General features: G+C 46.1%; 1 protein-coding gene across 1 annotated transcript in view; it reads right to left on the reverse strand.

Moving 5' to 3' along the window:
- GORASP2 (golgi reassembly stacking protein 2) overlaps positions 1 to 23,000 on the reverse strand; it is a 182,634-nt gene that overhangs the window by 103,457 nt on the left and 56,177 nt on the right. The window contains exons 4-7 of the mRNA XM_085645324.1: positions 22,789 to 22,875; positions 14,382 to 14,512; positions 14,160 to 14,292; positions 2,513 to 2,633 (exon numbers count right to left, since the gene is read on the reverse strand). Of these exons, the coding sequence (XP_085501450.1) occupies positions 2,513 to 2,633; positions 14,160 to 14,292; positions 14,382 to 14,512; positions 22,789 to 22,875 (472 nt within the window). The remainder of the gene's footprint in view (positions 1 to 2,512; positions 2,634 to 14,159; positions 14,293 to 14,381; positions 14,513 to 22,788; positions 22,876 to 23,000) is intronic.

A 23,000-nucleotide genomic window follows, 5' to 3' on the forward strand; every position in this document is an offset into this window, starting at 1 on the left:
AGAGAGAGTGGGAGTCAGAGAGAGTGGGAGTCAGAGAGAGTGGGAGTCAGAGAGAGTGGGAGTCAGAGAGAGTGGGAGTCAGAGAGAGTGGGAGTCAGAGAGAGTGGGAGTCAGAGAGAGTGGGAGTCAGAGAGAGTGGGAGTCAGAGAGAGTGGGAGTCAGAGAGAGTGAGAGTCAGAGAGAGGGAGAGTCAGTGAGAGGGAGAGTCAGTGAGAGAGAGGGAGAGTCAGTGAGTGAGAGAGAGGGTGAATCAGTGAGAGAGAGGGTGAGAGAGGGGGTGAGAGAGGGTGAGTCAGTGAGAGAGAGGGTGAGAGAGGGTGAGTCAGTGAGAGAGAGGGTGAGAGAGGGTGAGTCAGTGAGAGAGAGGGTGAGAGAGGGTGAGTCAGTGAGAGAGAGGGTGAGAGAGGGTGAGTCAGTGAGAGAGAGGGTGAGTCAGTGAGGGTGAGTCAGTGAGGGTGAGTCAGTGAGGGTGAGTCAGTGAGGGTGAGTCAGTGAGGGTGAGTCAGTGAGGGTGAGTCAGTGAGGGTGAGTCAGTGAGGGTGAGTCAGTGAGGGTGAGTCAGTGAGGGTGAGTCAGTGAGGGTGAGTCAGTGAGGGTGAGTCAGTGAGGGTGAGTCAGTGAGGGTGAGTCAGTGAGGGTGAGTCAGTGAGGGTGAGTCAGTGAGGGTGAGTCAGTGAGGGTGAGTCAGTGAGGGTGAGTGAGTCGGTCAGTCTGTGACAGAGAGTCTGTCCTGTGACAGAGAGTCTGTCCTGTGACAGAGAGTCTGTCCTGTGACTGAGAGTCTGTCCTGTGACTGAGAGTCTGTCCTGTGACAGAGTCTGTCCTGTGACTGAGAGTCTGTCCTGTGACTGAGAGTCTGTCCTGTGACTGAGAGTCTGTCCTGTGACTGAGAGTCTGTCCTGTGACTGAGAGTCTGTCCTGTGACTGAGAGTCTGGGAGTGAGTGGGAGGGAGGGTGAGTCAGTCAGTCAGTGAGAGTGAGTGGGAGAGTCGGTCAGTGAGAGTGAGTGGGAGAGTCAGTCAGTGAGTGAGTGGGAGAGTCAGTCAGTGAGTGTCTGTCAGTGAGAGTGGGTGAGTAAGTGAATGAGAGTTTTGCGAGCCAGTTAGTGGGAGCGTGAGTCAGTTAGTGGGAGCATGAGTGAGAGAGAGTCAGTGAGAGAGGTTGGAGAGTCAGTGAGAGTGAGTGGGAGAGTCTGTCAGTAAGAGTCAGTCAGTGAGAGTGAGAGTCAGTCAGTGAGAGGGGGGAAGTCAGTGAGGGTGAGTGGGAGAGTGATTTTAACGATGTGTGGCTATTCCTAATGCTCCGAGGATACTACATTATTATATGCAAATAAATACATGCAGAACAAATAAAAGAAACAATTATAGTGAAGACTTGAATCCGCAGGTTCTGAAAACCTTTAATTTCCCATCTTTCAAAACAGCACAAGCAGCAGCTCTTTTAAAGCACTCGTGCTTGTGCTCGTCATTGCTAATTTATATTAATCGATTTCATTTTAAAGTAATTCAATTAAGAGAGAGAGAGAGACAGCACATCCGGTAAGGATTACAACGCACCTGAGAAAACACGTTAAACTCTTATCTGATCAAGCCCGGGAGTGGTGCGTGCGTGTGTGCATGCGCGGTCTGCTCTTTTTCGAAGCAAATACTCGTGCTTGTGGCGCGCCCTTGCGCACTCCCGCAAGGTGTATGCCGCCACAGGCACGAGTATGTGCTTCGAAAAAGAGCTGAACGACGGCTAAAGGTCTTCTAAGCTACGCATGCGTGCTGCGTAGGCGAGACCTAAAAACTAGTGTGACTCCAGAATGACCCGTGGCCAGCTTTATAGTAATAGGGCCTTTTCAACTTTTCATAAATAAGTAAGGCTTATCAACTTCCAAGATTTGGTCCATTTTGTTGCCAGCAAGTAAGAAAATTCTTCTCACATATTTCTTCCAACGAGACATGATTCATATCTTCACCGCGTACCATTTTGGAACAGGGTATTTGGTATGATGATCAGACTGTTAAAGCTACACATCAGGTACGACTGTATTGTATTACTGGGCCATGGGAAAAGGTTGTGGTGGTCTTCTTTGCCGTAACTACGGCAAGATTGGCGATTGCTAGAGTTTGGCTCACAAGTGAGGCTCCAGAGATTATGGCCTGGTGGCAGGAATTTGTGTTTATCTGTGGACTGGAACTGGCAATCAATGAATTGTTTCCTCAGCATAACAAATTAAGGAAAATTTGGGAACTAATTAGACAGGGCCTATCTGATCTCTCACCTGGTTATGCTCTTTAGGTATGATAGGGATATAATGAATTTGTTTTGCCAACACTTTTTATATCCTATGGGCATGATGAATTCTTTGTTTTTGAAACCAAACATTACATATGCATATTGATGAAATGGTCAAAATCAATTTAGCTCAGTCATCTTTTGTTACAATTTGACTATTGTATATATCTGCTATATTCATTTCCAATTTAAAAAAATAATAAAGGAGAAGAATCTGGCAGAAGTCACAAACCTGTACTTGGAACATTTCCAACCATGCAAGGGTTTGAAGCAATAGAAAGTCCTGAAAGACTTGATTCAATTCCAGTCGGGGGAGGTAATGAGGGTAGAGAATTTGATGAAGAAAGTTGAACCTTATAAAGCAAAAAAAAATCTTTTTGAAATTACCAACCTAAGACTTGTATTAATGTACAAGCTACATTTTTGTCATTCATTAAGCAAGCCTGCTTTTTAAAGGCAATCATTGAAGAAACTCAAACACGTGCTTCGGTTGCCATCCACATATGTATGACGGAAAGGTTTCTTACTTGCAATATTATTAAACCACACACCCATCTTCATCATTAGCAATCACTATAATAATTTCTGCAGGTCTAGGTAGATTCTCTAATACTCTTTTTAACCAATATTTAAAAATATAGTCACGTTAAAAAATGCATTTGTTGTCTTTTGAAAAAATGACAATTACGAGCTCCATAGGGAATTAACAGCTGCCCTATGAAGGCTTCTATCGCTGTAGCAGTCACTATCACATATGTTTTGCTTCTAGATTCTGAAGAGACCCCATATATCTTTATTATGGTGAAGGCTGTGAGGGACGGTTATAAAAACTTAAGATACCCAACATTAAGATGTGGACTGTAACTGTGCTAACAAAACAAAGCATTGGAAGATTCGTGCCCTAGGGTACCTATAGCTCACACCCCCATACGAAGTGTTTTCTCATCAATATTTTCCAGCAAATGTTGCAGTGATTTGTTCAATGTTATAGAAGATGTCATAACTGATGCAATATGTGGGGTAATCAGCAGTGCATGGAGTGGGTTACAGGGACGTTCTAGTTAGGTTATGAATTTACTCGCACAAAACCATAGAAATTCAGCAGTTCTAGTTCTAATTATAGTCAAACCTATGCTAAGAAACTATCACTAGTTGCCTTAAGTTACTTCATTGCACAAGTTATAGTCTCTTCAGATCAGTTTAACTACAAGTATAACTTTAAATGCTGAATTTCTATGGTTTTGTGCGAGTAAATTACGACCTGAACTATAACGTCCCTGTAACCCTTGTTTTTTTCCCAGTGAATGTCTGTTTTTTTTTTTAGCACGCACGCAATATAACCAGCACCGCGCACAAAAGACTTTGATCTCAATATCATCAGAAGTTCACACTCCGATATAATCAATAAACATACTGACTTCATAAATTAAATTCATTATACACAATATTTACTTCTCCATTTGGTTTGAAAAATGACAATGCCCATAATCCACTGCACCAATGGGCCTCATAGCGTCCACTATGTCTCGAACTCTATTCTTAGTGCTTTTGCATTACTGTAAAGTACTAAGAACAGAGTTCGGGACATTGATAATATCGGAGTGTGAGAACTTCTAATGATATTGAGATCAAAGTATTTCATGTGTCACTGGCTTATCTGTAATCAATTGCATGTCATCTGGTGCAATCATTATCCCCTTTTGGTTTGACACAAGGAACTATATTGACTTGTAGTCGTTCTCACTGTTCATATGCGGTTTAAAGCAACTGACCACTCCTAAAGTCATGTGATCAAGACCTTGATTGGGTCGAAACGAGTCATGACAAACTGCCTGCTTAACTAAAATATCGGTATCAGATTACCGGATGGTGTGGCTTGTTTCTATGCTTTTGGATGCTGGAAGTGTATTCTCTTAGAATAAACACTGCGGTGACGCCCGCACACAAGCCCGGGCACACGAGGAAGGGCATTCCCAGTGTCACATTGGTGAATAAGATAAATATAATATATGCTGACGAGCTTGAACGTTGTGTCTTTTGACATTTCTACGCCAGTGTTCCAAATTCTTTGGCATTATAAAATTCCTTTTAGGAGTGCTTGATCCAGTGTTATGGTTAGTTGCAGTGTCACCTTCAACATCAGATTCAAAGCGCTTCCGATGTTTGTACTGGATGACGACTTTGTGTCTGCTTTCTCCCAAGTACCCTCCCCTGTTTTAGGTGCCTGAGCATCCAGTTTCTGGAGACATCCCTAGTAGGTACCCTCTGGTCTCTCACCAGTATATTTTTTAAACAATGTCCTAAGGTAATTGTTATATCCTGGTTTCTATGTGTTCATGCTCTGTACAGTAATCGTCTAGCAAATAACATTTCATAGATGGTCTGATATTTTTGCCTGCGTAATATGAGTGTTTTGGGTTTTAATCTCACACAAACAGTGTATATTGCTGTTGTCCCGCAATAAACCCCAGTGTTACAACAGGAATGTCCCCTGCATGATAAATGGGCTTGTACCACTGCCCTAAGTTAATGACTGCATGTGAATTGGAATCCTGACTTTGTTAGGCCCATCAAGTCAATCTGGTGCTGGCACAGAGGCCAAGGCCTGCCCATGGTAACGAAGGTGCAAAATCTATGTCCTGGAGAGGTGCACCAAGCATGCCCTCATAATGACATGGGACTGCTGTCCGTATCCCTGGATAGTCCTATACAATGGTGGTAGCAGTTGACCAAGCTTTTGTGAATCATTAGTAAGTTCACATGCCCTGACCTGTGTTAAAGGAGAGTGTGGTTTACAGACAACTTTCGTATAATGCTCCGCTGTTATGTGAATCCCAGTTCTTTACGCTGACGGTCCCTGGGTATGCAAAGTGGATGTGAAGAATTAGTTCCATTACTCAGACTCGCTTAATGCAGAGTCCTACTCCCAAACTATTAGGAACCTTTGATTTAGACTGTCAAATCAACAAAGGTGGATACAGTTTCCCAAGTCGTTAACAGTGAATTGCTTACAGTCTAGTAGCTGAAGGGTGGAGACCCAGACACTGAAGTGAGTATTGAGGTAGAGCTACCTTTAGAACTGGAATGAAGTCCTTTGTAGCAGAGGTTTTCTGTTTAGTTCTCCCTGTGCATTGTAATTCGGTGGATGGCAGAGATAAGGAGGGGAACTGCAATGTCTGTTCAAGGTACAGAAAGTTTCTAGGCTGGGCCTGCCCTCTTTACCACTTAAGAAAGCCTCATGACAGTCAGATACAGAGACTGCACACTTCACTGTTAAGGACTGCCCCAGAGGAGAAACTGAGTAGGATTCCGCTTGAGGAATATACTAGAGAAATAGACTGAGAGGGAGCTAAACAAGGAGTAATGAATATGCTACTTACCAGTATGCATCTGTTCTTGGCATGTAGGGCTGCTGACATTCATATCTGTGCATAGATCGCCGCCTAGTGTTGGGTCCGGATGTTTGCACGTTGTTGTCCTGGAAGAGTCTTCGAAGTATCCTGAGATAGGTGACTCCTCCCCTGGACCACAGTGCGCATGGGCGTCCTCTCCATCCTCAGATTGTTTTTCGCCATTGTGGCAGTGATGGAGTAGATATAGAAAGTGATGACCATGCTATACAGTAATTCTGAGAGCTGCAGCTGCAACAGGCGCCGGGGAGAAGGGTGGGCGATATGAATGTCAGCAGCCCTACATGCCAAGAACAGATGCATACTGGTAAGTAGCATATTCAGTTCGAGGCATGTGGGCTGCTGAATTCATATCTGTGCATAGAATACATAGCAGTACCTCCCATTAGCGGCGGCCACCAGTGCCAGCTGCAGCGGTCTGAAAAAGAGTTTTGAGAACAGCCTGTCCTACAGCTGCCTGCTGTTTTGAGTGTACATCTACACAATAGTGTTTGGTAAATGTATGTATAGTGGACCATGTGGCTGCTCTACATATATCATGTAAAGGAATATTTCCCAGGAAAGCCATGGAGGCCCCTAACTTACGTGTTGAGTGGGCCCGTGGGGGAATCGTTAATGTGAGTTTAGCCTTTTGATAGCAAATTTGAATACATTTAACGATCCATCTGGCTATACCTGCTTTGGAGATTGCGTTGCCTTTGTGTTGTGGGGAAAAGGCGACGAAAAGTTGTTTTGTCTTCCTAAAGTTTTTAGTTCTGTCTATATAGTACATGAGGGCTCTTTTGACGTCTAGTGTATGGAGCATTCTTTCAGCGACATTTTGTGGATTCTGAAAGAAAACAGGCAGTTCAATCGTTTGATTCATGTGGAACTGCGATATTACTTTAGGCATGAATTTGGGGTTGGTACGTAGTACGACCCTGTTTGCGTGAACCTGTATGAATGGCTCTTGAATGGTTAGTGCCTGGAGTTCACTAACTCTTCTCAACGAAGTGATTGCTACTAGGAAAGCTACTTTCCAGGTGAGGAATTGAATCTCACATGAGTGGAGAGGTTCGAAGGGTGGACCCATCAGTCGGGTGAGGACCAAGTTGAGGTTCCACACTGGTGCTGGTGGGTGTCTTGGGGGAATTACTCGTTTAAGTCCCTCCAAGAAGGCTTTGATGGCAGGCACTCTGAATAAAGAGAGGTGCTGCCTGTTTTGGAGATAGGCTGCTATTGCGGTTAAATGGATACGTATTGAGGTGTATGCCAAATTGCATCGGTATAGGTGTAAGAGGTAACAGATTATGTTTTGAATGGATGCGTCTAGCGGGTTAATGCCATTGTTATTGCAATAAATGACAAGCCTTTTCCATTTGGTTGCATAGCAAGCTCTGGTAGTGGGTCTCCTAGCTTCCTTAATGATCTCCATACAGTCAGGTGGCAGGTTTAGGTAGCCAAACTCTAGGACTTCAGGAGCCAGATTGCCAGGTTCAGCTGTTGCGGATCTGGGTGCTGAATTTCTCCATGGTTCTGCGTCAAAAGCGCGGGTTTGATCCGCAGCCTTTGATGCGGCACCACGGAAAGTTCCAGAAAGGTGGTGTACCATGGCTGGCGTGCCCATGTTGGAGCAACCAGGATGAGTCAGTGAGTGCTGTCGCAGTTTGCGTGCCACTAGCGGTATCAACGGCGCTGGGGGAAAAGCGTACGCAAATCTGCCGGACCAGTTCATCCATATCGCATTGCCCTGCGACTGTGGATGTGGGAACCTGGCGGCAAAGCTTTGGCATTTTGCGTTTTCCCTTGTGGCGAATAGGTCTATCTCTGGATGACCCCACTGCTGGAAGTATGGTTGGAGTACTGATGGGTGTAACTCCCACTCGTGCATCTGGTGGCTGTGTCTGCTGAGCAGATCCGCCATCTGGTTGTCCTTGCCTGGGAGGTGTTCCGCTATGAGGAATATGTTCCTCTGAATGGCCCACTTCCACATGCTCTGAGCCAGATGAGACAATTGTGGAGAGTGTGCTCTTCCCTGCTTCTGTATGTAGTACATGGCAGTCATGTTGTCCGTCCGGATCAACACGACCTTGTTGCACAGGTGTACTTTGAATGCTTTCATAGCTAGGAAGATTGCCATCAGTTCCAGAAGGTTGATGTGCATCTTCTTTTGTTGTGTAGTCCATAGTCCCTGCACTGTGTAATTGAGTACATGGGCTCCCCATCCCTGGAGAGATGCGTCCACTGTCAGTATTATTTGTGGGACAGGCTCTTGGAACGGTCAGCCCTTGCAAAGGTTTTGTGGATTCCACCAATGCAGAGAGTTGTATGCCCGACCGCTCACCAACACTAGGTCTTTTAATTGCCCGTGAGCCTGATTCCATTGACGTGCTAAGCACTCCTGAAGCGGGCGCATATGTAGTCTCGCGTGTGGGACTATGAAAATGCAGGAGGCCATCATGCCTATCAACTGCATGAACACTCGCGCAGGAAGGGAGTGTTGGGGTTTGAACTTGGAAATCAGCATTTGCATGCTGTTGATCCTCACTAAATTTGGCTGAGCTGTGGCTGCCAGAGTGTATATGGTCGCACCTAGGTACTGTTGTACGTGTGCGGGTTGGAGATGTGACTTTGGGTAATTTAGTGAGAATCCCAGACTGTGAAGAAGGTGAATGGTGCGGGACATGTGGCTGGCACACTGCTGGGCTGACTTTGCCTGAACAAGCCAGTCGTCCAGGTAAGGGTAGACGTGAATGTGTTGCCTCCGTAGATGTGCAGCCACGGTAGCTAGGCACTTTGTGAAAACTCTGGGTGCTGTTGTCACTCCGAAGGGGAGGACTTTGAATTGATAGTGCTGCCCCTGAATGGTGAACCGGAGATATTTTCTGTGTGACGGGTGTATGGGTATGTGGAAATACGCATCTTTGAGGTCTAGCGTGGCTAGGAAATCTCCCTGTCTGAGGAGCGGGAGAACCTGCTGTAGGGTGAGCATGTGAAAATGCTCTGAGAGAATGTAGTGGTTGAGGGGTCTCAGGTCTAGGATAGGTCTGAGTGACCTGTCCTTTTTTGGTATTAAGAAGTACAGAGAGTACACCCCTGTTCCCTGCTGGTGTACGGGCACGACCTCTATTGCGCCTTTTTGCAGCATACTTAGCACCACCTGCTGTAATAACGCTAAGTGCTCTGAGGACATAGGACGGTGCCTTGGCGGTATGGTGGGTGCAGTGGAGGTTAATTCGAGACAGTAACCGTGTTGGATAACATCTTTGACCCACCTGTCCGTGGTGATGGAATCCCACGTGGACAGGAACCGCTGGAGCCTTCACCCGACAGGTGTTATGTGGGCGGGGGGAAGGGAGAGGGCGTCACTGTTTGTTCTTGGGGGAGGACCTAGTATTGCCGTAACCACGTCCTCTGCCCTTGGTGCTGGAGCCACGATATCCACCTCGGGTGTTTTTATCGTAGGAACTCTGTGTGCCCCCTTTATTGTAGGTTTGCTGTGCCCCTTGTCCTCTACCTGCACCTCTATTTCCGGGGCGACGAAAGGAGCCACTACGAAATGTCTGCGTTTGCAGAGCCCCCATTGACTTCGCAGTGTCCGTGTCTTTTTTTTATCTTTTCTAAGGTGGTGTCAACCTCCGGTCCAAATAAGTAGTCGGGGTTGACCGGCTGATTGAGGATGTTATTTTGGACCTCAGGTTTGAATCCGGAGATTCGTAACCAGGCGTGTCGTCGTAGCATGACGCTGGTGTTTATTGCCCTTGCAGCAGTGTCTGCGGCATCCAGTGCACACTTGATGGATGCGTTTGTGAGCAGTTGTCCCTCCCTGATGAGGAGCTCCGCTGCCTCTTTGTACTCGTCTGGCAGGTGTTGGAGTAGGGTCTCTAACGTGTCATAGTGTGAGCGGTCGTAGCGAGCTAGGAGGGCCTGTGTATTGGCGATGCGCCATATGTTTGCTGCCTGGGCTGCAATCCGTTTGCCGGAGGTCTCTAGAACCTTGGACTCTTTGTCCGGGGGAGGAGCATCACCAGTTGTCTGCGAGTGTGCCCGTTTGCGAGCATTGGCAACTAAAATGGAGTCCAGAGGCAACTGGCTTCTAATGTATGTGGGGTCTCCAGGTGCGGGTTTGTACTTTTTCTCGATCCTGGGGTTTATTACCCGTGCCCTGGTGGTTTCCTTGAAAATGTCCTTTGCTGGCTTGAGGACACCTTTTAACATGGGCAGAGTCTTTACAGTCCTCTCGGAGGATGCGAAAGTGTCCACCAAGAAATCATCCTCGATAGTGTCTGAGTGGAGTTGCACTCCATGATTGGCTGCGGCACGTTCAATGAGGGCGTTGAATGCAGCAGTGTCCTCTGTGGGGGACGTTTTTGCGCCATAAAGTTGCGTGTCCTGTGTATCCAGAGCGGCACCTGGGTCTACAGGGTCATCCCAGACTTGATCAGGGTCTTGCTGTCCCTCAGGGTCTAAGTCTTCGGGGTAGGTGGTGTCGTCACCCATGTAGTCCTCCACTGCATCCGTGTCGGAGTGCGTTGGAGAGAATGATGGATCTGTGTAAGAGATGTGGATGCGTTCATAAAGAACTGGCTCCGATTCCGCTGGCATTTTTTGTTTTAGCGGGATCCTATAAGAGTCCAAAGCTTGCCCTGAAGTGATCTTCCGCTTTCGGAGCATGAGCCTGCTGGTGTCGGCGTCTATGAAGTGGGACGGCGATGTCCCAGTAGTCGAGTGTTCGGTAGATGGGGACCTTGTCTGGGTAACGCGGGTTCTGATTTCGAACATTTTCGGCGCCGTGGATGGCGGCAAACCAAAGGTGATGTTGGCCGGTGCCGAAGGTGCCTTCTGTGCCGGTGTCGGTTCGGAGCCCGACGAGGTCTTTAGGGCTGCCTTTTCCCTGATGCGTTGCAAGGACGCTGCCACTTGTCGCACCTGGAACGCCGACGGTTCTTTGGCGCCGAGTGGTTCCGTAGAGGCAGGTGTGGACTTCTTCGAAGTGACCGGATCATCGAGTCGAGGAGGGGTAGGAGCCGTCGACGGCGTCGATGAGTGTACCGTAGTCGCTGCCTTCGAGGTGGATAGCGATGCAGTGGCTATTTTCACCTTGGTGGCCGGTGCCGATTGCTTCGGTGCCGGGGGCCGAGGCGCTTTGACGGTACCGACGGCTTTTCTTTTTGGGTCGGCGCCGACATCGGCTGCAGCGAGTTCGGCACCGAAGTCCCTTTTGGTGCGGTCGGAGCCGACGGGTTTGGCTGGCGTCGAAGGTGTGGTGGTCCTCGAGCCGACCAGTGTCAGTTTCACTTTCGGTTTCTGTTTAACCGGTGCGATGATTGGTTTCGGTTTCGTGGTAGGGAAACCAGTCTTTTTAGGTAACAATGGCTCTTGCTGTATGTCCGTGGCCAGAGGGCAGGGCCGAAGAACTGCGGGATTGGTCTTGGGTAAGGCCCGAAGGCGATCCCTCGACCGGAGCCGTCGACTGACACACTGGGATAGCCTCAATTTGGACGGGTAGGCCTTGCTCCTCACCGGAGCTACCTTCTTCGGCCCCTAAGGCCTCATCGTAGTCTCCTACCTCGTCGGCGGCTTCTTCCCTGTGAAAAAGCTCTTCATCGACATCTTCCGATCGGGAACCGTGTTCGGAAGTGGGGCTGGAGGGTATATTTTCCACGCTTTCCACATCTTCGTCCTCGGTGCTGAAGATGTTGGTCGGGTCCGGTGCCGCTTGCTGCGCTTCCATTCGCGCGGCGCATCGATTCCGGAGAGTCTTCTTGGATCGGAATCGGGCACAGGCCATGCATTTCGATTCGTCATGATCCGGTGAGAGGCATTTGTTACACACCGGGTGGACGTCGATATGGGGGTATTTGGCGTGGCAAACAGGACACCGCTTGAATGGGGTCCTCGATTCCATCGTCGAACTTCGGTCGATAGTCGGATTTAATGGATCCGAAAAGTTGTTAAAGCCGTGAAAACTAGCCTGTAAACTGTCGATACCGATCGGGAACAGTACCGTCGAAAACTAAAGGACTTTTGGCCTGAAAACTAAATTTTCCTAACTTGAGTCAAGATAAGCACATCCGAACCCAATGGCGGAAAAAAACAATCTGAGGATGGAGAGGATGCCCATGCGCACTGTGGTCCAGGGGAGGAGTCACCTATCTCAGGATACTTCGAAGACTCTTCCAGGACAACAACGTGCAAACATCCGGACCCAACACTAGGCGGCGATCTATGCACAGATATGAATTCAGCAGCCCACATGCCTCGAACCTTGTGTTTGTCGTGAAGGTCTCCTGGGTGGTTCCTGTTGTACACTGCACCAAGACTATCAAGAGCAAAGCATCAACTTGGCGCCTGCCATCCTATATGTGTCGGACAGAATGGTGCTGTCGCTGCCTGACATCAGCGCTGAAGATACCTTGTTAGAGCCTACCCAGACTCGCTGATTAGCCTGGAGGCCACCAGTGCCAAAGACTTACACCTCATTGACTGGAGGCTGCAGCTGCAGCATGGAGACAACAGCCATGAGTGATAATCCGACAGTAACCAGCGTCTGCCTCTATAACTTCCTACAGTGAAAGCCCAATATGCAGTCCTCCCACACTGACCCCTGACCAGCAGCTCCTGCCTGCACTTTGGCATCCTAAATGGGGCCCACACCCATTTACAAACTTGGTGTTCGTCAATCACCAGGCACAGGTTAATGCATCAAGTGCAAAACTCACCAGATGTTGTGGAAATCTCTAAATGATCAGAGCATTTAGATATCTTTTGCTCCAAATGTGACCCAGGAAAAGGTCTGCTAGAATTGTGAGATCTGATTCGTGTCAGTATTTGACAAAAAAAACACTGTTTTTCCTGTGAAAACCAAAGGAAATGGTGGAACAAAACAATCAAAAAATGGTGATGATGGCTGGAGCAGCAGTTTTTTTTATACAGGGAGTCTCATTACAGAAAAAACATGTCCAAAGCTTTAAACAAAGTCTGGCTCTTTTGGAAGGATGTGTTTTCAAACTAAAGCCTTTTTGCTCTTTTAGAATATCTAGAGTGAAAACCAGCCTTTGCTACACAGTGTTTGGAAAAATGTATTTCAAAAAGTGGTAACGTAAGCTTGTGTGTGTGATAGCCATCAATGTGTAGTTATGACTTGAGAAAAGCCTGTCTAAAGATGCTAATCTTTCCAAAGTCTGTAATGTTTTAACAACCAAGAATGTAAATAGATCGATCATGAACAGCATAAAGGACATCAAATGTAGCTTGCAAATTAATACAAACACAACAAGATGGGTGTGGTCAATTCCAGACAACCCTGACTGTTTTCTATTGGTTAAAGCTTGGAGCGGGCGCACTGCTAGCCTCACGCATTATGTCGTGTGGTACAGATGGATGTTTACAGAAAACAAATTCAAGTGTGGTGCCAAAAAAAAAAAAAAACACTTTCACATTCACACTATTAAGTAAATAATGGATGGTAAGTGGGCCCTGTAAACACACGTTAACACAAATACAATATACCTTAAAAATAAGATAGACATCACCATGGAGACTCGCTGTAGAGACAATTCAGCCTCGGTTTCAGAGATGTAGTCCATCTCCATTACTGTGCAGCCTGCCTAGTCTGGCTATTATTGGGGACTAGCAGAAAACGTTAGGGAGAATGGTAGCAAGCAGCACACAAATGCATGCAGCCTGGGAGGGAGAGTGGGTGTGGTGCAAAGATGGGAAATACACCCTTGTAGTGTGGGAGGCAATAACCTCCCTGTGATACATTTTTCTTAGAATCTGATGGGTTACATGAAATTTGCATTTACTATGCTAAAGGTTTTTAATACATAACACTTTTAGTAGTGCTCAGCTGTCTCTTATGAGAAAATAATCAATAGCAAATTATTAAGACCCCATTGATAGGACACATCCTGCCTTTACATTACAATGCATAGAAAAAACAAGGACATCCGAGTTTGGATACCTTTCAGCGTAACACTGCTGCATACACAGAAGTGAAGAGCTATAAGAAATGTCCCATGAATTAATTTACAATTTTACACCTCTGTTCTATGTACAGAGTCTGGAAATATCAAATGAAAAGTACATTTAAATCAGAAGTCGCATGTAGAGAGAACCCATGATTTACAAAGTAATCTTTTCACCTTCAACATAGAGTGAACCTATTCACTTGGATTATCTGAAATGTTCTACTTCAACACATTTTTCGTCCTACAGTGGGCAGTATTTAACAAGTTTCTGACTCGAAGGTATATCCCATTCTAGAGCAATTTTGAAGATTAAAAAAAGCCACAATGGAGAATTGGGAACAAGTTCCACTGATACGAGTTTAGAAATCAATGTTGATCAGCTCCAGTACGCAAACTCATACCTGTTAGTATATATGTGCTATACGTTTTTCCATCTACAGCATCTAGACCACAATATTTACCATAAAACAACTAGAAAATAGAATCATACAAAAAAAAAAAAAAAAAAACACCTTACTTCTGTAAAACCATCTTTGATAGGCGAAATTGGTGCTGGGGGGGTTTGCCCAGGAAGAATTATGTTTTTTCCTTCTTCGAATGGACGCGTGGGTATTCGATGCAAGTAGCCATAACCGATGCCACATCCTAGACTTTTAGGAGAACAAACAGAAAATCCACAATGGAGCAATTCTAAAGAAGTCACATATCTATATTAGGAAATACTGGAGATTTATCTTACCTGCCATCACCACCCCAGGCAGAATTTGGTGTAATAATCACTTCTCTGCAGTTATCGGTGTCAGTATTGTACACATAAAGCTTCAATGGTTTGCCCTCATGTGATTCAATGAGGGAAAAGAGATCTTCAGACTAGGGTATGAAGCACAAGGAAAGAAAAACGAGATAAAGTTAACAAGTTTTTTAAAAGTTTGTTATGTTTACGTACAATATAAAAATAAAGCATTTCAAATAAATTATTGTTTCCACAACTATGATGTTATGGGTCAGTAGCGAAAACGTAACATATTCAGGGACTAATTTTACAATGAGGACTTTTTTCAAATGAAAAAGGTACAAGCTTGATTCACCTCTTTCTGCTGCTGTATACTGTATTTGTGCAATACACAGCCATTTTCATCAGTTTCATACTAAAATTGTTTTATTACAGTTGTTTTATACGACTAAATACCAGCTATTAATGTTACCTAATTTTATCATAATCACTTCAACAACCTGTAAAGGATAAGAGGCTAGGTATGTCCTGCTGAGACTCAAGCTGCTGGTGACACATGTTAGCTGTAAGCACTTCACACTGAGCCAACTTAATGAAGTGGCATAAACTGTTTTTTTTTTTTTTTTTTACCAAAGGTGTCTTGTAAATCACATTTTTAAGATTCTGCATAAGGGCATGTGACATTCAAAGATAGCAAATGTGGCGCAGATTCCTTTATACATATTACAGCAAATAGCTTCAGACAAGTAATCAAGCATAAAATAAATTCAAATTCAGCACAGCCGAAGGAACTTCCATGCAGACGCTAGCCCTCTCTATTCATGTGAGGATGATAACATCAAGACAAATTTTTGAAAATTCTTCTGAAAAACCAATGATTGACTTCGGTATTTTTCTTCCCACATGCATCTAGAAAGGTAGGATCCTGCATCTTTTGAAGATTAGGGATAAAAGATATTTGGAGGTTGTCAGTCTTCGGATGTGTGAAATCAATACAGAAGCATGTATATGATTTCACAGAACAACTTGCAACAACTTCCTCCTTTGGTGCTGGGAAGTAGCATTAAAACTATCATTAAACAAACACAAAATACATAATGTATGACTGTGTTTAGCTGAAGGAAAAGATATGGAGGTTCACTCAATTTCGATAAAATTACAGACTTGCCAGAAAGTTCCAGCAAATTTTTTTTGTCTGTAATGAACCTGGGCCAAAGTTCTTTCTGCCCCCTCCTCCAGATATAAGTGAATGCCTCAATGGGCGCATCAAAGTATCCACTTCATTGCAAGGACGTTAAACATTAAAGGTTACTTACCTACAATACCGATTTCTCGCGCTTTGGCATTCTTTCCCAGATTCATAACCTTTCTGAAACCTTTCCTGCAGAAGGGGAATCTGCTTACAAAACGTTCTTTCTTTTACACCACTTTTGTTTAAAAACACCTATTATAATGAGAAACCCATATGGACAAGGTAAACATCTACATATCAAGAGAAATCTCTTGACCGAAATGCGGGAGCAGGCTTACGAGGGGGGGCTTATAGATACCTCCAGGAAAATCAAATAAAAAAAAAATACTTGGCTTATCTGGGAAGTGGTATCTACAGGAGCTTTCTGCTTTTTCTCAATAAATTCCTGCAACAAAGAGAATAATGAATCTATGCTTAGTGATGATCGGGTTGTGGATGAGCTTGCTCGGATTATGCGTTCACCTTGCACTCTTGATCTTTGGGTACTCACAGCGTCCGCATTTATCTGTGGAGTGGTCAAACAAAATCCATTCAAGCTACTATTTCTCTCAGCCATTTCACTTTTTTTTTTTTTTAACAGAAAATTCATAGTGAATGGGCAAAACCCAGTTAGCCCAGGAACTTATCACAGCCTGAGGAGATTTACGCCCAGGAAATGAAAACAAAATCTAAATCAGCTATTCTAAAGTGGAAAAAACAGAAATAATGTAAAAAGAGAACTAAAAACAACCTGGAATCAGGTAAAAGGGCTTGCTTGTCTAGAGTTGAAAAATCCACAAGATGTCACAATTATGGTGCTCAGCCACCCGAAGAGAAGAAAAAACAGAGGACTTCTATAGAATTATTGGATTTTTCCTCACAAAAATGTTGAGAATACATCATTAAGCTGGGCTCATAGGAAGACTTCCTAAAGAAAATATGTGTTCTTCGGCAACCTCCGCTCCTGCCCTACAAATCTCCAAACAAAACATTATTCCAAGCTGATAAAAATGAGAATGATCATATGTTGAAGAATGCATTAATGTATAAAAAAAAAAGGAGGGTGAAGACAGTTAAGCACTAACTTCCCAAGTACCAACACGTGCCACATGTTTGTTAAATTACTGTTTCGGTTTCCATAGCTAGAACATAGTACAATAAAATGCTATGTCCGTTTCAGAGAATTAGTGAAGATAGCTATCCTAGTACTGCTTCCCCTTCCCACCTCCAAACAAACCCTGGTCCGTTCTTTCCCATGTTTTGCTTTCACCCTCTCTCTGAATAACATCACACAACACCTGGCTGTCGCTTAAGGTACTAAGACTATTGTGCCTTTAGCCAGCTTTAGGCGGATTAAGGAAGCCCAAGATGCTCCTGACACAAAGGAGATTTGTTTGAATTTCTGAAAGTGCCATCAAAGTAGTTTAATGTGGATGCATTCAGTTTCTTTCCCAATCCATTAAGGATTCATTCTGAAGAGATGTTTCCTTAGCATTTGAGTAAAGAATTATGGCCCTTGGTCTGGCCAGCTGTGGTGAACTGCAGAAGACATCAACCGTTCAGAGATGGGAAAACTACTAACCACACCTCTCTAGGCCGGCTCCTCTACACGATAACTACCAAAGGCCGCAAGGAGTAAAAATCCATTCTACAAGATTAATTACCTCTCTGTAATGCCAAAACGGTGGATGCCTCACTATAGGTTGCCCGTGAGTGGTGTCTTAAAGAAAAAAATATATATATATATATATATATATATATATTTTTTTTTCACTTAAAATACAGGAGGTTAAAGTGGCGTTATAGTAGGAATGGTTACTATATTTTACTTGACATTAAAAAAAATAGACTTTAGAAGTTCACTGGAAAAAAACAAATGTTGGAGTGACGTTTAAGTTAGGAGAATAGGTCAGTGCCAACAGAACGTTCTGAACTCAAACAAAAATATTAACACCAGTTATAGTTGCCAGAGCTAATTACACCTTGCATCACCGCCATACACTGCTCCTGACCTCACATATTACATACTTTATGACATGTTCCATAACATCATTTATGACATCACTGATTACTTCTCAAATTACATCACTGATATCACTTATGGCATCATCCAATGAGTGTTAGTTTGTTTTATAGTTTACATAGTGGCGGGTAATTACTATATTACTTCTCTACCTAATTTTATACAGCCTGTGTCCGGCTAATTGGTTTAAGTGTTTACAAAACATGCATCATAAGTGTGTAAAGGTATTGAACACATTATAAATCTTTATATTCAGTAGTAACTCTGTATGCAGGTGACAGTTGACTACTTGCTTCTAGTATATTCTACACACGTTTTTGGCTCTGAATAAACAGTTTCCAACAGGGCAAATATTCTGTGTGAATTGCAGGCAGCCTCGAGTATTTTGACAGAATTGTCTCGGCATGACAAGCTCTACATAAGACAGTGAGCACCAGGTATGAACTTATGTACATGTGCTTGATCAGCTTCAGAAGATGGGCGATCTGTAAAGTTTTCACTACAGTATGAAGGCCGCATGTAGTATGAACATTAACACCTTTAGACCTTGGGTAAGTGAATAGTGAATATCTTTGGGAAAGTTTTTCATTGAGTGAACATTGTTCTTAGTAGATAATTTAAATATTCTGTGGTGCATCTCTCACGAGAACTTGACTGTCTGCAAATAGTTGTAGTAGCATGTTGCGCCAGTGCTGGCAGGGAAACTACTGTATCCCGACGGAGGGTCTGCAGTACACAGTGGAATGGGATGCCCAGAGGTCTTTAAAAGGTCAGAAGGGGCGCAGCCCCACTTACCGTTTTTTTTTTTTTTTTTAGCTAATCGACCCCTGATACCTGTGAAGGGGGGGGGAGGGTGGGGGGGGAATGCACGAGCCTCACTCCATTTTACCACATTTCGGCACAAGGGGTCTCAGGGGCCCAAAATGGGCCCGGGGAGGAGGGCCCATTTATGCCCCACGCCCCAAACTTTTAACTTAATGGCGGGATGGTGTCGAAATTGAGGATTTTTATTTGTGGACGGTTTTGTGAAGATTTGTCAAATGGAAACATTACACCCTCTTAACGTGGTGATCATGTGCTTGCAATACATTAAAAAAAAAAATAGGGTACATAACCCCATTTTAGTTTTAATGCACGCAACATGAAAATAAGTTTATTTGTGCAAAGAAAAGGTACAATTGGCTCTGAATCGCTAAAAACTTAAGACATAATTGTAACACAAAGGAGGGATTAAAAACAAAAAGAACAAGAAAAAAGCGAGCGCAGGTCAGGTCTGAGGTGGTGGGTCAAGAGGTCATGTTAGAGGCTCGACGGCATATACTATGTGTGACAGGGTACGGCCCATGGCCAAAATACACAAGGATATGGCTAATGGTAGCAGACATAGTGCAAAAAGATATATTGCAAGGACGTGGGGAGCGACTCAACCTCCGAAGGTTACAGAGTGCAAGGCAGATCTCGATTGGCGCTGCGCAGCAGGAAGGTTTTTGTACCAAAGCCATGGGTCCCCAAAGAAGTAGGGGAAGGTTTGGGGCCGGTGGATGGAATATAGAGGGATCTGAAATATTACACCTGTGGATGATGCTTTGAGAGGGAAGGTCATATGGAACTTCATAATTGCAATGGAATGTTATTGGGGTTGAACTTACTGCTACTCTATTGTAGGGGACTAACTGTATTGCAGGGATGAGAAACCAGATACCCTCACTGGAACTAGCCAGATGATTCTATATATCTGAAGTGTGTTGCTGAGCATTTGTTCAATGAAAAGAATTTAAAAAAAAGAAAGAGAGAGAAAGAAAATAAATGAATTGGTATGGCATTTAGGCAAATATGTGCGTAATCCCGCAAAACCTTGCCACTCACTGTGCATGAGAGTCCACAGCCTGAGAGGGCTGACTTAATGCCCCATGCTCTGATGAATAAGTTACTTACCTTTGGCAACGATGTATCTGTAAGAGACATAGGTTAGTTGTAGATTCCTTACTTTAGAATTTCTCCCAGGCATCCGACTGCATCGGGAGATTTTTCTTAGCAGTACCCCTGCGCGTCAGTCGACTCCGTCATGGTCGCCGGGATGACGTCGCGGTGCCTACTTAGACACCGCCCCTGCGCGCTGGCTTCAGTTCCGACATGACTTTCCACACCAGAAGCGCAGAGCCATAAAAGACACTGACTGCTGGTGAGCCACAACTAAGGCCCTGTAAGGGAGTCCCGATCCCCAGTAGTCAGTTCGCAGAGCGTGGAGGATGGGTGGGGCGGTGAGGAATCTACAACTAACCTATGTCTCTTACAGATACATTGTTACCGAAGTTAAGTAACTTGTTCATCTGAAAGATACAGTTCGTTGTAGACTCCTTACCTTAGAATAGATACCCCAGCAATACCATCCCGGAAGGAGGGTCTGCGAACCAAGTTCAGACTTAAAAAAGTCCTAGAGGACCGAACGGGCAAAATAGTTCCTCCAAACTGGACTGTCCAGGCAGCAATGTCTGGTGAACGTGTGCAGAGATGCCCACGCTGCCGCCTGGGAGATATCAAGGAGTGGGACTCCATGTGCCAGTGCAGTGGTTGCTGCCATAGCCCTAGTGGAATGAGCACGCAGCCCCACTGGAGGATCATTTTTTGCTAAAGCGTAGCAGATCTTTATGCAAAGGACAACCCATTGAGACTTGATACATCTTTGAACAGCCCAGCCTTTCTTAGCACCCACATATCCAATAAAGAGTAGATCATCCACCCGGAAATCTTTAGTGCGGTCAAGTATAATGACAGTGCATGTTTAGGGTCCAGACGGAGTCTCTCCTCCTCCTTGAAAGGGTGTGGAGGTGGGAAAAAGGTGTAACCACTTTAGGAAGGAACAAAGGCCTCGTTCTAAGCACCCCTTTGTCCAGATGGACAGAGAAGAAAGGGGGCTTTGAAGACCAAGCTTGCAGCTCACTCACCCTGCGAGCAGAGGTTAGGGACACAAGGAAGGCAGTTTTCAGAGTAAGGGGCCCAAGAGGACAGTTATGAAGAGGCTCAAAGGGAGTGCACATAAGATATGTTAGAACAAAATCCAAGTCCTACTAGGGCATTATGAAAGGCGATGGAGGAAAGAAATGAGTAATGCTCTCAAAGAATTCATTTACAATAGGAGATTTGAATAAGGATGGCTGGTCTGGCAGCCGAAGAAAAGCAGAGATAGCAGCAAGATAGCCTTTAAGAGTGCCTGCCAGAGCAGAACCCGAATGGGCAAAAGAAAGCATGTACAAGAGGACCTCTGACAGATCTGCTAGATCTGGTTGGGGAAGGGAGAGGGCTCTGCCTCGGACCCAAGCTTGGTTTGTTATCCACCACGGCAATTGTTGTGCAGTTCCCTCGGAGATCTGAACATAGTCTGTAAGATTGCCCTGATGCTGTGCCCACTGGAACTTCAGGTCCCACTGCAGAGCCTGCATATGCCATCTGGAATGATCCACCAGAAGGATGCAGGAGGCCATGAGGCGGTGCGGCAGAGCAGAGCGGTGGTGCGGCAGAGCGGTGCGGCGGTGCGGCAGAGCGGTGCGGCGGTGCGGCAGAGCGGTGCGGCGGTGCGGCAGAGCGGTGCGGCGGTGCGGCAGAGCGGTGTGGCAGAGCGGTGCGGCAGAGCGGTGCGGCAGAGCGGTGCAGCAGAGCGGTGCGGCAGAGCGGAGCAGAGGAGCGGCAGAGCGGAGCAGAGGAGCGGCAGAGCGGAGCAGAGGAGCGGCAGAGCGGAGCAGAGGAGCGGCAGAGCGGAGCAGAGGAGCGGCAGAGCGGAGCAGAGGAGCGGCAGAGCGGAGCAGAGGAGCGGCAGAGCGGAGCAGAGGAGCGGCAGAGCGGAGCAGAGGAGCGGCAGAGCGGAGCAGAGGAGCGGCAGAGCGGAGCAGAGGAGCGGCAGAGCGGAGCAGAGGAGCGGCAGAGCGGGGCAGAGGAGCGGCAGAGCGGGGCAGAGGAGCGGCAGAGCGGGGCAGAGGAGCGGCAGAGCGGGGCAGAGGAGCGGCAGAGCGGGGCAGAGGAGCGGCAGAGCGGGGCAGAGGAGCGGCAGAGCGGGGCAGAGCGGGGCAGAGCGGGGCAGAGCGGAGCAGAGCGGGGCAGAGCGGCAGAGCGGAGCAGAGCGGGGCAGAGCGGCAGAGCGGAGCAGAGCGGCAGAGCGGCAGAGCGGAGCAGAGCGGAGCAGAGCGGCAGAGCGGAGCAGAGCGGCAGAGCGGAGCAGAGCGGCAGAGCGGAGCAGAGCGGCAGAGCGGAGCAGAGCGGCAGAGCGGAGCAGAGCGGCAGAGCGGAGCAGAGCGGCAGAGCGGAGCAGAGCGGCAGAGCGGAGCAGAGCGGCAGAGCGGAGCAGAGCGGCAGAGTGGAGCAGAGCGGCAGAGTGGAGCAGAGCGGCAGAGTGGAGCAGAGCGGCAGAGTGGAGCAGAGCGGCAGAGTGGAGCAGAGCGGCAGAGTGGAGCAGAGCGGCAGAGTGGAGCAGAGCGGCAGAGTGGAGCAGAGCGGCAGAGTGGAGCAGAGCGGCAGAGTGGAGTCAGGTTTTTTTTTTTTAGATGTTGAACACCAGGAGAAAAAAAAAGTTGCGATGCGGCCAGCTTTGACCATGTCACATCGTTTTATTTTTAGCTCATGTCATGGAACAGCCTGCGCTGCTGTGCAATATGTCCAAAGAAAAAAAATGCAGGGTCAGGGGAAACAATACAAGGGTGGAGGCGTGGAAGAGGAGAGAGGGTGCGTCGGGATAGGGGGGGGGGGGGGGAAAGAAGAAATAGTACCACAATAACAGGCCGAGCAGCGGACGGGCACTAGTTACATTGAATCAATCTCTGCTTGGTCCATGCTCCAAATAAGAGATGCTTGGCCTGCGCGGACCAATTAGGAGGCAGCAAAGAAGAGTGACACTGAAGCCAAGAAATGGTAAGCAAAGGGCAGGTACCAAGCCCTTTATTGTAAACAATAGTCTTGCAAACAAGAGCCCATATGCTGTTGCAGGCTTTAACTAAAAACGGTTGAAACATGGCCAGAAAACATGCAGAAACAGAGACCTCACTAACATAGGATCATTATGTGGGGCCACACACCTTGAAGACCTAGCTTCCTCACACAGCAGCATAGCAAATAACTAACAAACAGATGCTTTGAATATACCCGCTGAGCCAAATTAAACAATGCATTACCTCATTCATGACTGTATCTGCCCCAATAATGTAGTCACTGTGAGGCCTGAGACCTGCAAGTGCTGCCGGGGAATTTGGTTCCACTTCCTATTGAAAAAAGAAAGGAAAAAAAAAAAAAAAGACTGCGTTAATATGTCTTGCTGTAAATTCACCATAACAATGTAGATGTATAGTTGTGCTGCAATAAGAAGCGAGGAAGAAACATTAGTGGT

Source organism: Triturus cristatus, chromosome 3_1 (assembly GCF_964204655.1).
Source record: "Triturus cristatus chromosome 3_1, aTriCri1.1, whole genome shotgun sequence".
Classification (NCBI taxonomy): domain Eukaryota; kingdom Metazoa; phylum Chordata; class Amphibia; order Caudata; family Salamandridae; genus Triturus; species Triturus cristatus.